The 12,480-nt window shown below is 32.6% G+C and overlaps 2 protein-coding genes and 1 non-coding gene across 4 annotated transcripts; 1 reads left to right on the top strand and 2 right to left on the bottom strand.

Annotated features, from left to right (window-relative positions):
• Positions 1–1,256: 1,256 nt before the first annotated feature.
• Positions 1,257–6,293, bottom strand: LOC110622395 (kinesin-like protein KIN-14S). 2 transcript variants are annotated; one of them, XM_021766882.2, is made up of 13 exons: positions 6,101–6,293; positions 5,919–5,993; positions 5,717–5,749; positions 5,245–5,372; positions 4,907–5,006; positions 4,557–4,820; positions 4,175–4,454; positions 3,511–3,672; positions 3,015–3,230; positions 2,890–2,927; positions 2,589–2,752; positions 2,387–2,500; positions 1,257–2,147 (listed from the first exon to the last, which is right to left on the bottom strand). In XM_021766882.2, exons 1-13 carry the CDS (start codon positions 6,105–6,107, stop codon positions 1,374–1,376), a joined length of 2,355 nt encoding a protein of 784 aa, XP_021622574.1. In that variant the 5' UTR covers positions 6,108–6,293; the 3' UTR covers positions 1,257–1,373. The 2 variants fall into 2 exon arrangements, with proteins under 2 accessions (XP_021622574.1, XP_021622573.1); XM_021766881.2 differs by having other exon boundaries at positions 5,919–6,002.
• Positions 6,294–7,273: 980 nt separating this feature from the next.
• On the top strand, positions 7,274–11,010 carry LOC110622174. The gene is made up of 9 exons (XM_021766596.2): positions 7,274–7,593; positions 7,870–7,957; positions 8,509–8,622; positions 8,950–9,032; positions 9,176–9,290; positions 9,446–9,537; positions 10,095–10,160; positions 10,474–10,567; positions 10,663–11,010. The coding sequence occupies exons 1-9, from the start codon at positions 7,328–7,330 to the stop codon at positions 10,771–10,773; spliced, it is 1,029 nt and encodes a 342-aa protein (XP_021622288.1). The 5' UTR covers positions 7,274–7,327; the 3' UTR covers positions 10,774–11,010.
• A 1,112-nt stretch (positions 11,011–12,122) lies between these two features.
• On the bottom strand, positions 12,123–12,283 carry LOC122724782. Its single transcript, XR_006352223.1, has one exon. It is a non-coding gene; the product is annotated as a U1 spliceosomal RNA (small nuclear RNA).
• Between the last annotated feature and the right edge of the window lie 197 nt (positions 12,284–12,480).

The following is a 12,480-nucleotide window of genomic DNA, read 5'->3' on the forward strand; positions in this document are numbered from 1 at the left end:
TAATTAATAGATTAATTTTTATATTTTTAAAATTAAATAAATATATTTATAATTTATAATTTAAAATAAAAATATATTTATTTTTTTTAAATAAATAAACTCATTAATTTTTTTAAATAAATAAACTCATTTAAATCATTAAATTTTAATATAATTAATAAATTAATTTCTGTTTTTTTAAAATTATACATGTAAATCCTTAATCACTCCATCCCAATTATTATAATTTAAATATTCTAATTTTTTATTTTTTATTTAAAATAATATTTAAATCTCCATTAATTTTTATCTATAATATTTTATTTAATTAATTTTTAATATATTTAGTTATTCAATTAGTATTCAATTAATATTCAATACTTACAATTTAAAAACCTTCATAAAATACTTATAACTTCAATTTAACTTCAATTTAAGTTGATGTAATCTTTAAATAGATGATAAATTTTTATAAAAAGTATTTAAAAAAAATTATACTTTCCACTAATTTTAAATTAATGTCTATAATGGATGAAAGAATTATAATTTTAAATAGATTAAATATTAATAAATTTAAAATTTTAATTTTAAAAATATATCACCGCTACGCTAAAATTTAAAAACAAATGTAGTTTAATACAATATAAAATTCTCATCTATAATAGAAAAGATTTAAGTGTTTAGGAGGATATTTTAAATATTTAAAATATTTATTTTCTTTTTAATCGGTTAACTAATAAAATTATGAATAAAAAATCTTTAATTTGAATTGGATGATTATATATGATTTTTTTTTTTTAAATAGAGATCGGGGATTGATTAGGGGAGTAAAATCTGACCTTTTATATTTAGTCAGATACATTTATTATCAGATTAAATCTGTAAATAGGAATTTAAATATTTAATTTAAAAAATATAAATCGATCAATTAATTATATTAAAATTTAAAAATTAAAGTGTAATTTATTATTTTATTTATTTAATTAATGTTACTTTTTTTTAACATAGTAAAATGTTATATAATTATTTAGATTAAATAATTGTGCTTATTGATTTAAAAAATTAAAAATTATAATATAATGTAAAAAAATTTAAAATTAAAGTTTTTGTCTTCGAAAAACAAAAGGAAGGGTGTTTTTAATATCTTTAACATATAGAACGCTTTTAGCACAAAACATGTTCATAATTCAGAAATCAGAACCGAGAAGATTTGATCTAAGCCTTAGTAGCACTAAGCTGCCAAACGCAGGATAACATGGCAACGAAGGAGCCTAAAATGGAGAATAATGTCACCGAGAATTGACTGGATTATTGCAAACAAAAGCATACATTTGTGCAGTAATACACGAATCTCTAACCATAAGGAAAAATGGTTACTGTAATAGAAACAAGGTTCATTGCAGCTCAGCTGGGGGTCGAGAAGGCATCAATGACTTTCTGTAATTTTGCATTCCTCTAAACTTGAGGGGACTCCAAACCAATGATTTTCGTTGCAGTGCAACCACTGTTGGATGCCTTGGCTTCCATGAGCCTGCCTGAGCGGGTGGAGGACTTCCCATGAATTTACTACTGCTCTTCGTTGCAGTTGGTGTTGTCTCTGATACTGACCCGAATTCCGGCAATGGAGTGAACAGTCTTGAATATCTGGCCTTTCTTGGGTCCTTCACATATGACCGCCGGCCCACAGCACCACTCTTCTTTAATTTGGCGGTAGAAGTGTGGACCGGTGACGTTGTTGAGTTGGGCTCGGGGTGGAAAGTAGCAATGGATACTCGTCTCTTAGGCTGACGAACCTGAGCTGATGTTGTAGTAGCTGGTGGTCTGGCAGTAACTGAAATACGTCTTGGTTGTAGATAGCTTTTTGTGTCCCTTTCGACCATTGTAGTTCTTGCAAAATTTTCTTTGTCCAGCATTGAAGATTGGACCACGGAACCAGTGGTTTTGTTTTTCATTGAATGGTTAGGTGTCTGAGGTATGAAATTGGTGATTCTTCTCAGTGGTAGCCTCATTTTTGAAGGACCCAAAGGCGGTTTCTTCTCTACCTTGGTCTTCTCTGCTACTTGTTTTAGGGAGGGCAAAGAAGATTGTGAAGCAGCAGCAAGGGCTCTCGTTTCCTGCTTTAGTCTGGTCTTCCTTTCCTCTCCTAATTGATTCTCAAGTTCTCGTACCTATTTGCCAAATTTAATAACTTGTTCTATTTAAAATCGAACATAAATAAAGCACTTGATAAATTTTAAATGTTAATGGTTGCAATTAGGAAAAAGAAAAAGAAAAGTCAAACTGAAAATCAGTCATTTGATTTCTTGTGTTTAACAAATGAGATTCATACAAAATTGTGTTGATTACAATTCCTTTAATTAGTTTAACATTTGTACGAGAGGAAAGGCTCAAATGACAAGTTCGTTACCTTTTCTTGAAGGCTTCTACACTTGTGTTCCCTCGCAGCAAGCTTCAACTGCATTGACTGCAAATTCTCCTGCAACTTCTTGGTTTCCTTCTCATCATGTTGTAGCTTATCTGCCTGTTAATTTACCATTTAAGAAAAAGAGAACCTCAGTTGAATCATTTGAAGCAAAACTCAAACATGTCTTTTGAACAGGAATACCCACCATTTGCTTGTACTTGAAAAGCTCAGTGACATCTGCCTGCTTGCGAGCAGGGCCACTTTCAATTCCCCGAACTCGAGTGGCAAAATTCAATGAACATAGAGACTCCCCAAGGTCAGCAGCACTTGGGCTTATTTGGACAAACATCAACGTCTTGCAATCTCCTCCTGAATTTCAGGTTTCAGTAAGCATATTATCACATAAGAAGGTCCTATAATTCTACACACAACCACCTAAGTAGCAACATTTACCAATCTTGGGGTTTACAGGCAACTCAATTGCTATAATGAAGAAAAATGCTTACCAAGAGAGCTCTGCAACATATGAGTGAGCTTTGAGTTCCTGATTTACACAACATAAATGTTGATGAATTAGAACAAAATTTCGCAAATAAGGCATCTTTTGTAATTATTGGAGAGAGAGAAAGACCTGTAAGGAACATGGCCTGTTTTTGATGCAAGGGCAGAGATAACATCACCAAGTGCTGAAAGAGATTTATTTATGAATTGAGATTCCTTCAACCTCTCTCCTTCAACTTCTATCTTCCCCACACGCTCACTGCCAGCCAAATCTACCAGCCAAAGATGACTCCTTGTCTTCTGCCCATCGATTAAACTCTCCCCTTTTACAGTTACTCTCAATAAACTGCATAGAAGCAAATATTGGTCATTATAATAGATGTATAGGCTTGTTTTGGGCCAGCTCTTTAACTGATCAATATATAATTCTTCTACATCTGTTTTTATTCCCAAGCTCATGGAACTATCTTGACGTATAGGCTTATTTTAGGCCAGCTCTTTAATTGGTCAAAATATAATTCTTATACTTCATTAAAAGCTAGAGTTATTAATTACTTGGTGAGATTAATGTATTTATCCAGAGGAAGAAATGAACCAGAAACAGGAAATAAAGGATTTAATAATACCAGTGAGAACGGCTGCTGAGCTCATTAGCACTGGTAGAACCAACTGATCTAGCACGGCTTCCAGACTTGAGTAGCCCCCATGCTTCCTCTATGCCATAGACGCGAGCTTCGATGAGTCCTGGAACTTCTTGTGTCCCTTCTGCTGCTTGCTTTATCTCCAACCTTCAATTCATACATGTCTCAAAAATAAATTCATTCTGATCAACTTTCAGTTTCATCCTACAACAATACTATGATGTGAATTTGACCATATTATTACCTCCTCAAATGAACATCCCATTTGCTAAGTTTATTATTTTTTTTTTCTTAAAATGTAGCCCAATTAGATGCCATGAGTAAAATAGTTTAACTGTATTAGATCAAGGTATGGCAACAAACATTTGCAAAGAAAATAGTAAAACGAAAGTTCTTGCAAACTCTTCCAACTGTAGTTTTCACATACCGATCATTATGGAAATTACCCATAAGCATGGCAAGTTCTCTGCATCTGTATAGTTAATAATTCATATATGCATACTTAATTTTCTCCATCAGGCAATAGAAAGATAAATCAATGCACTAGCACTAGCACACTAGCAAAAGAACTATATGCAGCTGAAATACTGAATAATTGGATTTTAATCACAAGAGATGACCACAAAATAGCAGCAAAAGAGAAACCTACTTTTTGGGTGGCTGGTTGGAGTTTTCCAGTAAAAGGTCCCTTATCTTCTCATTGTAAACCTCCAACATGCTAACAAATAGCTCATATCTCATAACTCCACTTCTCTCATGCGAAATCCGAAACAACTCCTCCAGAGTTCTATAGTTCACTCCCCTATTTTCAGGGGTCCCCTCCATTGTAAATGTCTTCCCTGTTCCAGTTTGTCCATAGGCAAATATACATACATTATAGCCATCCAGCACAGAAGTGACTACAGGTTTTGTTTGTGCAAAAACAGCCTCTGCATATTGCATAAAGACTCAGGATTAGAACTCTCAAATGGGACAACGTCAATAACACAAACTTTCTGTATGAAAATATTGGGAATAAGGTCCCAGATTACCTTGGTTATCTTCAGGTCTAAACACGTGATTGAACCTGAATTGCTTTTTGGAAGAATCAGAGGAAATAATATAAAGCTCGTTATCTTGGGAAGGGTCAAATTCAACAACACAATTAGAACCATTGTCAATTTCAACTTGGTTTAGTGGTCTACATCTGCAAAAGACCCTAATATTGCCTTTCAGCTCAATGACTTCATTGTAAAGTCGCCTGCGCTCAAATGACTCTTCTTGGTACTTCTTCTTTAAACGTTCATATGAATCATCTGACACCAATACAGTAACAATAAGTAATAAAACCAAGAAGAGGCAAATGAAAAACTAAAACCAACTACCACAAATTGGTACTCACTGAGAAGCTGAAGAGTGTCTAAGACTTCGGTGCCTGGAAATGAATCTGTCTTGACAGTCTTCACTTGATGGGAGAGACTTGCATGTTCTTTCTTCAAATTCTAAAGCATAAAGAATTGAAGTCCAAATAACAAACCAATTAGCAAAATGAAAGCAGAAGTCTTAGCCACTCAAAGAAGCTTTTCTCTGGCTTTCTTGGTGCATATCGTGAACTTGAATTGAACCACTTGGCTTAGTTATAAAAGCCATTACTTTTTCTTAGAAGGAAATGAATATATCATTGATTTATTCTTTTTCTATTCTCATTCCACACTTATCTATCAACAAATACAACCTTACCTGAATTTGATAGCTCAAATTGATAATTTTCTGCAATATCGGCAGTGTGGGCCCCACAGGTGCAGTTTCTTGGTTTCTGCTCGATGCAATATCCTCACTCATAGAATTTGCGGTCTCTTCTTCTATTTCTAAGCCATCAACAAAAATCTCACTTATAAGGCACTAATTGTTTACTTGATTGCTTCAAATAAGGATTATATCAAACTGAAAAGAACCTAGAGTGGTACTACATATTCTATCTTCACTAATTTATAGGATTTGAACTGAAGGCGAAAGGCACCATAAATTCCTAGTTTAACATTCCTTTTGGATTATAAAATAGAAATGAAATTTTTCAAAAAAATCACAACAATCAGATACCTTCTTGGCTTCGATCTGAAAGAATTCAAGCATAAAATCACCACATATGAACTCTAATTTAAAAAAAAAAAAACTGAAAAATAAATGAAACAGCGTTAAATAAAGCACGTACTTGAGTCGCAGTTTGCATCTTCGACAGTTTGAACTGAGATTATGAAAAAACAAAAGTCAAATCAACGCAACTTCATCAAAATTTCAAAGAAAAATCTTAAAAAGAAATTAAAGAAATGGAGCAAAAATAAGTCATCGCAGAAACTGAATGTATTCTTAAAATTTAAAAGACAAATAAAAGAGTAAAAAACGCTAAACGGAACCTGAGAAAGAAGATAAAATAGGATTTGAGTCGCAATTAGGAACGGCTTGATTGCAGTTTTCACGTATGAATCCCACTGTTAGATCTAAAAAAAAAAGTGTTAATTCAGAGTAAATCAAAATATTTCCACGTAAAAAATAGAAAAAAGGAAATATATAAAGAAATTGCAGAGAGAAAACGTACCATCCATGGCCTTCAAAATCTGATATAAATGCGCAGGGGAGTAAAGCAGAGCCAAGATCACTACCAAGAAGGTTACTGCCAAGAATTGCAGAGACAGAGAGGGAAAGAGTAGAGAGAGAGAGAGAGAGAGAGAGAGAGACGAGTAGACAGAGGAGGCTTAGGGTTTTGATCAGATTCAAGTTTGAATTGAAAAATTAGCTGTTTCCAACGGCTATGTAATCTTTCAGGAGCACAGAAATTAAAGTTTGAAACCATTGGGCCCAGAATGTGGCCCATTAATAGGTTTGCTTTACTTTTTTTCTTAAAGAATATTACATATTTTTTATGAAAAATTTACTATTTTTTTTTACACTGAACTCATTAATTAATTTTTGAATTTTAAAAATATAATAAAATATTTTTAAAATATAATTTTATTAATTATTTTACTATTTAATTATTATAATATAAAATTTATTAATTGATTTACTAATTTTATAAAAATATTTATTAATAATTTTTTTACTAAATATATTTTAAATTTTTATACAATATTAAATAGTTAAAGTTAATAAAAGAATTAATTAATATATTTTTAAAAAATTTAAAAATAAATTGATATATTTTTTAAAATTAAGATACTATGAATTTTTTTATATAAAATTTTCTTACTTAAAATGATTTCATGTTATAAAACTTAAATTTTTTTTATAAAATGCAAAAATAAGGGAAATACTATATTTAAACTATTATATTAACATTTAATATAAAATCAATTCTATTTTTAAATATTTTTAAATCAAATATTTATGTTAAATTTATTATTTTAATTTAAATGTTGAAATTAAAATTATTACATTTATTTTTTTATAAAATCATTATGATTACATTTTTATATTCTATTTTATTATAATTATTTAGTAAATTTTAATTTAAATATTAGTATCAACTTTTAAAATGATGAGGGTTAAATTTAAATTATTTTTAAAAAGATTATTAACGCTTTCCCTTTAATTTTCTTAAAAAAATAAATAAACTAATACATTTTAGTTGAGTAGCATTTATATTTCCTTCATATGTAATTTCAAACTTGAGTTTTAATAGAAAGTATTATAAAAAAAAATAAATATAAAATATAAAATTTACTTCCAACATGCTAATATAAAATATTCTCAGAAAATTTTTATGAATTAAAAGATAATACAGTTCATATTTAAAGGGGAATCTGGTAGTTGGTAGTTAATTTTCATGGCTTCTTCAATCCCGAGCTGCTTCTCCTCCTACCCCTGCTCTCTATCACTGATCAATACAACCTCAACCACTCGTTTTGCCTTACCCTTTTCAAATCCTATCTTTAATGGCTCTAATGGGATTTTGCAAAGTAGAAGTTCTTCTAGCTCAAGAATCTGCGCTAAGTTTGAGAAATTCCAAGGTGAATCTCCACTGCAGGACAATCTTGAAGAGACTACCCAGTTACAGGCACAGCCACAAGAAGCAAAGGAAGAAGATGACAGGTTCTCTCTCGACATAATTATACTTTCTTTTTTTTAATCTGTCGAGGACTCTGAATTTGGAGGGTTTTTGGTATTTCTTCGAAATTGAATCATTCCAGTTTGTTGATTACCTAGTTAATGTATGATATGATCGATTTCACATCTGAACCCATTTTGTTTTGTGTATGATATGAGTCAATTTTACCTCATACCTAATTTAGTCATAATTATTTTAAATTTCCCTTTTAAAATCTATATGGAAGAAAAGCTCTTGATAGTGTTAAATTTGTGTTTCAGCTGCTTGCCTTCTGATTTGGAGGGTGCAGTCTGGCAATCCAGCCAAGCAAGTGCTTTGTTTGTATCTTCAGGAGGCATGAGAGCCATAGTATGTGCCAGACTGAAATGTAATCTCTTTAATGGAATTTGGAATCACTTTTTGCGCTTATTAACAGTGTGATTTTCATTGGAAACTTATCCATTCTTATAGTCTATTGTGATTAAGAAAGAAGAAGTCATCCCCCTCATAAAATTAAATAAAGAAAGCAAGAGAAGGAAAGAAGAAACCTTGATTTTTTTTTTGTTCGCATTGCAATTTAGTATCAGCTAAGTTTCTGTCATTTTTGTTCAAGAACAGGAACCAATGGCGTTGAAAGAATAATTTTTGGAAAGAAGAACAGGAACCAATGTAAATAAATTATGTTATGAAATGTCTCACTTTATTGTTGAAATGTAAATTTATGTAAATACTTCTCGTCTCCTCTTAATGCTTCACTTCAACCCACCAAAGCGAAACATTCAATTTTGGGGTATTTCTTGCTGGAGAAGAAAAATGTTGTGCAAATGACAAAATTTCAAGTGATACTTTGTCTCTAAATTTGATTTCCTCCTTTGGTTTTTTGCATTTTCTTGTTGTTTTAATCAGTTGACTCTGTACAGGTTGAGCTCTTAATTCCTCAGTTGCAGTTTCTAGATGATGAAGGTGCACAAGCTGAGCTCTGGGAACTTTCAAGGATTTTCTTGGATAAACTCATTGAAGAAACTGGATGTCAGGTTTATACTTTTAATGAATTTAACTGCATAGGATTAGAAGATAAGGGCTTAGGTGTGTAAGGTTTTTAATTAAAGTTGAGCCGAGCTTTACTTGATGTTGTTTTATGCTAGTGAGTGACAGAAATTTTTTAAGAGAAAGCCAAAAAAAAAAAAAAGAACCAGTGTCTCTTAGTGTTTGGTAAAAATGCAGGAGAATTGCATGCGCAGGTTGTAACTTAGAAACATATGAAAATAAAATTTTTAGATTCTTCCAATTTACAACTTTAGCTTGTTCACATTCAGTTCTTCTGAACTTTGCTTTTCTAAAATGGGAAATTTAATCTGCAGAAAATTAAAGCCATATTTCCAGATGCTGGCGCTGCTGCATTGCTAAAATATCGGTGGAAAGATGCAGGTTTTGGATTTGCAAGGTATTTTCCATCATGCAGATAAAATCATTTAAATTTTCAGGATTTTTTCAGTTAAAGATCACCGCCACCATTCTGTATTTTATTTAAGTAGGTTTTATGCTTTCTTTAGTACATATGAAACTATGTGCTTCACGTTTTTCCAGCTTAAGTGACCGGAAGCCTGTTGAGAGTGAAGATGAGATTGTGGTTATGGTTGTTCCTGACTACCAGATGTTGAGATATGTGGAGAATATTGCATCCAATCTCTCTGATGATCCGGTATTAAACTAACCTTGGTCTGCCCTTAAAAGAAGGAAATGCCCATCATATGCATCCTGGCATTAGAACAAGTTCTTATAATTTCTTATTTCATGCAAATCACTTGAAATATAATAATGTAACTCTGAATACTGATGATACTCAAATTTCGCTAGCCAAGGCCACTCATCATGTGGAACCCACGTCTCATTAGTGAAGATGTTGGTGTTGGGATTAATGTTCGCAATTTAAGGCGATACTTTTTGAGGTAAGGTTTTCTTCTTTTGGCACATAGTTAAAGTTCTTTAAATTATTATTTTCTTCAACATGCATAAAATCAACTCATGCAATAAATTATTTGCTTTTCTCTTGTTCAGATTTGTCAACGAATCCTTTGAAGTTATTCATCTTAACCTTACCTAACCCACCTGAACTGCCTAAGCCTCCATGTATTCCAACTGTAACCCACTATGCATATCCCTTTTCTCAAAATCTGGCTCTGCTTTGTATTTGCTAACCATCCATTTTGTCTCCTTCCTTAAAAACTTGGGTGTCTTAATTTTGTAATGATGAACCCCATGTGAATGGCGAGTTCAGCCAAGCTTCTGTCGTTTCATTCTTGGTTTGCCACATTCCATGCTAATTCTATTTCTATGCACATAATGCATTTTCATTAAAATTCGTAGGTTAATGGTTGCGTCATGCAACACTGAATTACTTGGGCAATTTACCATTTTCTAAATTTGTGTTTGCATAAATGCTCTTCTTCTTTATGGTGTCTCATTTTTATCTGACTCTAATGAATCATGGATAATATGTTTGCAGTACTTTTACCACAGTTTACTCAATGAGGCCTTTTCCATCTGGTGCTGTCTTTAGGTGTTATCCAGGGTGAGCGCGAATCTGCATTTAGCATATTTGAACCTAATTCTAATTGCTCTGCTTTTGCAGTTTACTCTTTTTATGATTCAAATAGGAACCACTCTTGTTACCCATTTTTGGGTTACCCTATGCCTGATGATTGAGAAATGTGCATGTTTATTCATTGCAAAATATAGAGATCCTTACCACAGAGCATATGCTTTATGCATCTAGTCTACCTTGAGAACTCTCGTGTAGCCAATTACATTTCTGTTATGTTATTTTGATGCAGCTGATTCTCTTTGATAACTCCACTCTCTCTGTTCATTCTGATTTTGACTAGGATGTGGAAGGTATTTTATGATGATAAAGATAGACCAAACAGATACCTTCTCGCCAAAGAATTCATAAGGCGTCCAGATGCTGAAGAACTCGAGGTTAGTTTCCCTCGTATTAGAAAACAGAAAGAAAATATTAATGTGAAGGATAACATTTATTAGCATAGGTAATCTGGGTTTTTGATCTTGTACAGATAATATTTGGAAATGTGGAAGAGAAGTCAGAGAAGGGACCATCAATTTTCAACAAAGCCGCTAGCATTTTCTCTTCGCTAAACAGATTCATGAAAGCCATCTCAAAGTAGTCACTCTATAACTCTATGCAGCCTTTGGGCATCCTGCACAAGTTTTTTTTTTTTCCCCTTACTATCATCAATGACATGACATCTAACTCATTATTCAGTATAAAAACTTCGAATTGTTCTTGAGCAAAACAGTTCTCGGATGACAATAGTAGCTACAGATATTGTCAAGATGATTTGTATTTATATACTAATACTAATTAATAACAAACAAATATAAAATCCAGCCATTATACTAAATTTTAGAGACCATTTGTAGTTCACTGGTCTATGCCATAGGCTTTCCTTATCACCCATCGACTCCGTGAAGGTAAGTATTAAGTCTCATGCTTTTCTTCTCATTTTGTTACGCCGATGTGGGATGAAGGGCATCCTCTTGTTCAAATATATTGATTTGCACCTTAATAAAATGTGTGTAATTGAATTTATAGTGTATTCAGATTTAATAATAATAATTATAACACCTATAATAAAATTTAGATTCAAATTTGAATTCAACGTAATATCACAGATTTTAAATATTTTAACTTACTAAATAAAAATTTTAAAATATAAATGATTAATTATCCATATTTATAAATAATTTATCAATTGTCTTGGATATTTACTTAAATAATAATATTTAATTGATTTTAAAATGGATATCAATAACTTAGAGATGAAAGAAATAACTAAAACAACTAATTGCAAGTGAAATGTATATAAAAACTGTAAGGGAGGGCCGTGAAAATTGCTCAATACTCTGTTAAAATGGAAGGCTGGTATATTCTTGAGGCCAAGGTTGCAGGTGGAATTGGATTTTTGGCTGCCAAATAGTGAATACATGTGAGCGCACGTGAAAGCATGGCTGAAATCGTTGAGACGATACTATATTGGTCCACTTCATTAGCCATTTGTTCCATTTCATCATGCTGGGAACAAATGTTGAAGCAGATCACACACATGTCAAGAGGAAGGCCTCTCGTGTCGACTAGCTTTAGTGCACTGCAGGACAAGCACTTGGCAATAGTGGTATCTATCAACTCTTCACAACCAGATCCTTGCATTTCCAAATGTTTCTCTACCCATTTCACCATGTTCATACTAATGCCAAACATAGAATGAATTGGCATTTTTTCACTAACGAGTTCCATCAACATTGCCCTTCTTTATCACCTAAAATGACTGCACTTGCTCTAATCCAACATACCCATAAGACTCCCGACAACCTATAAACAATTTGCCTTGAACAGGAGCTAGGATTCTTCACTAATGCCTTCGCCAGTCCAAAAATTCCTCCTAGATGTGTCTCCATATTGGAATCCAATAGCAAAATTGTAGATAGCATAATTCAAATGCTTTAAACTTAACTAATAGGGGCCGCGCGAACGCACGCCCCCACTGCCACAAATTATGACGTAGGCTCTCCTACTTGAGGAGACCTTAGGCCTGCACCCCTCCAAAGTGCAATGGAGGTCACAGAACTAGGCCATAGGCCTTCTTGATCACCGATTGACCCCGTCCAGGTAAGTATAGAAACATGTTGCATCCAGCTCATAACTTATAGCTACTACTCTTTCTAACTCCGCTCTTCTTCATCCGATGTGGTATTGCTTCAAAATAATGTCTACACTGCATCTCCATCTTTTTTCTTCTCCCCTTCCATCCTTCTTGCTTCTTTGCTTCTATAGCATGCTAAGCTTATAGCCAAATCATGAACCAATCCCCCTG

This window comes from Manihot esculenta, chromosome 9 (genome assembly GCF_001659605.2).
Source record: "Manihot esculenta cultivar AM560-2 chromosome 9, M.esculenta_v8, whole genome shotgun sequence".
In the NCBI taxonomy this organism is placed as follows: Eukaryota; Viridiplantae; Streptophyta; class Magnoliopsida; order Malpighiales; family Euphorbiaceae; genus Manihot; species Manihot esculenta.

Coding starts and splice junctions, on each gene's coding strand:
- LOC110622395 (XM_021766881.2), bottom strand. Junction 2,753..2,889: donor TATGTTGCAGAGCTCTCTTG/GTAAGCATTTTT, acceptor CCTGAAATTCAG/GAGGAGATTGCAAGACGTTG. Junction 2,148..2,386: donor GTAGAAGCCTTCAAGAAAAG/GTAACGAACTTG, acceptor TTTGGCAAATAG/GTACGAGAACTTGAGAATCA.
- LOC110622174 (XM_021766596.2), top strand. CDS start 7,328: ATGGCTTCTTCAATCCCGAGCTGCTTCTCCTCCTACCCCTGCTCTCTA. Junction 7,958..8,508: donor CAGGAGGCATGAGAGCCATA/GTATGTGCCAGA, acceptor GACTCTGTACAG/GTTGAGCTCTTAATTCCTCA. Junction 10,568..10,662: donor CAGATGCTGAAGAACTCGAG/GTTAGTTTCCCT, acceptor GATCTTGTACAG/ATAATATTTGGAAATGTGGA.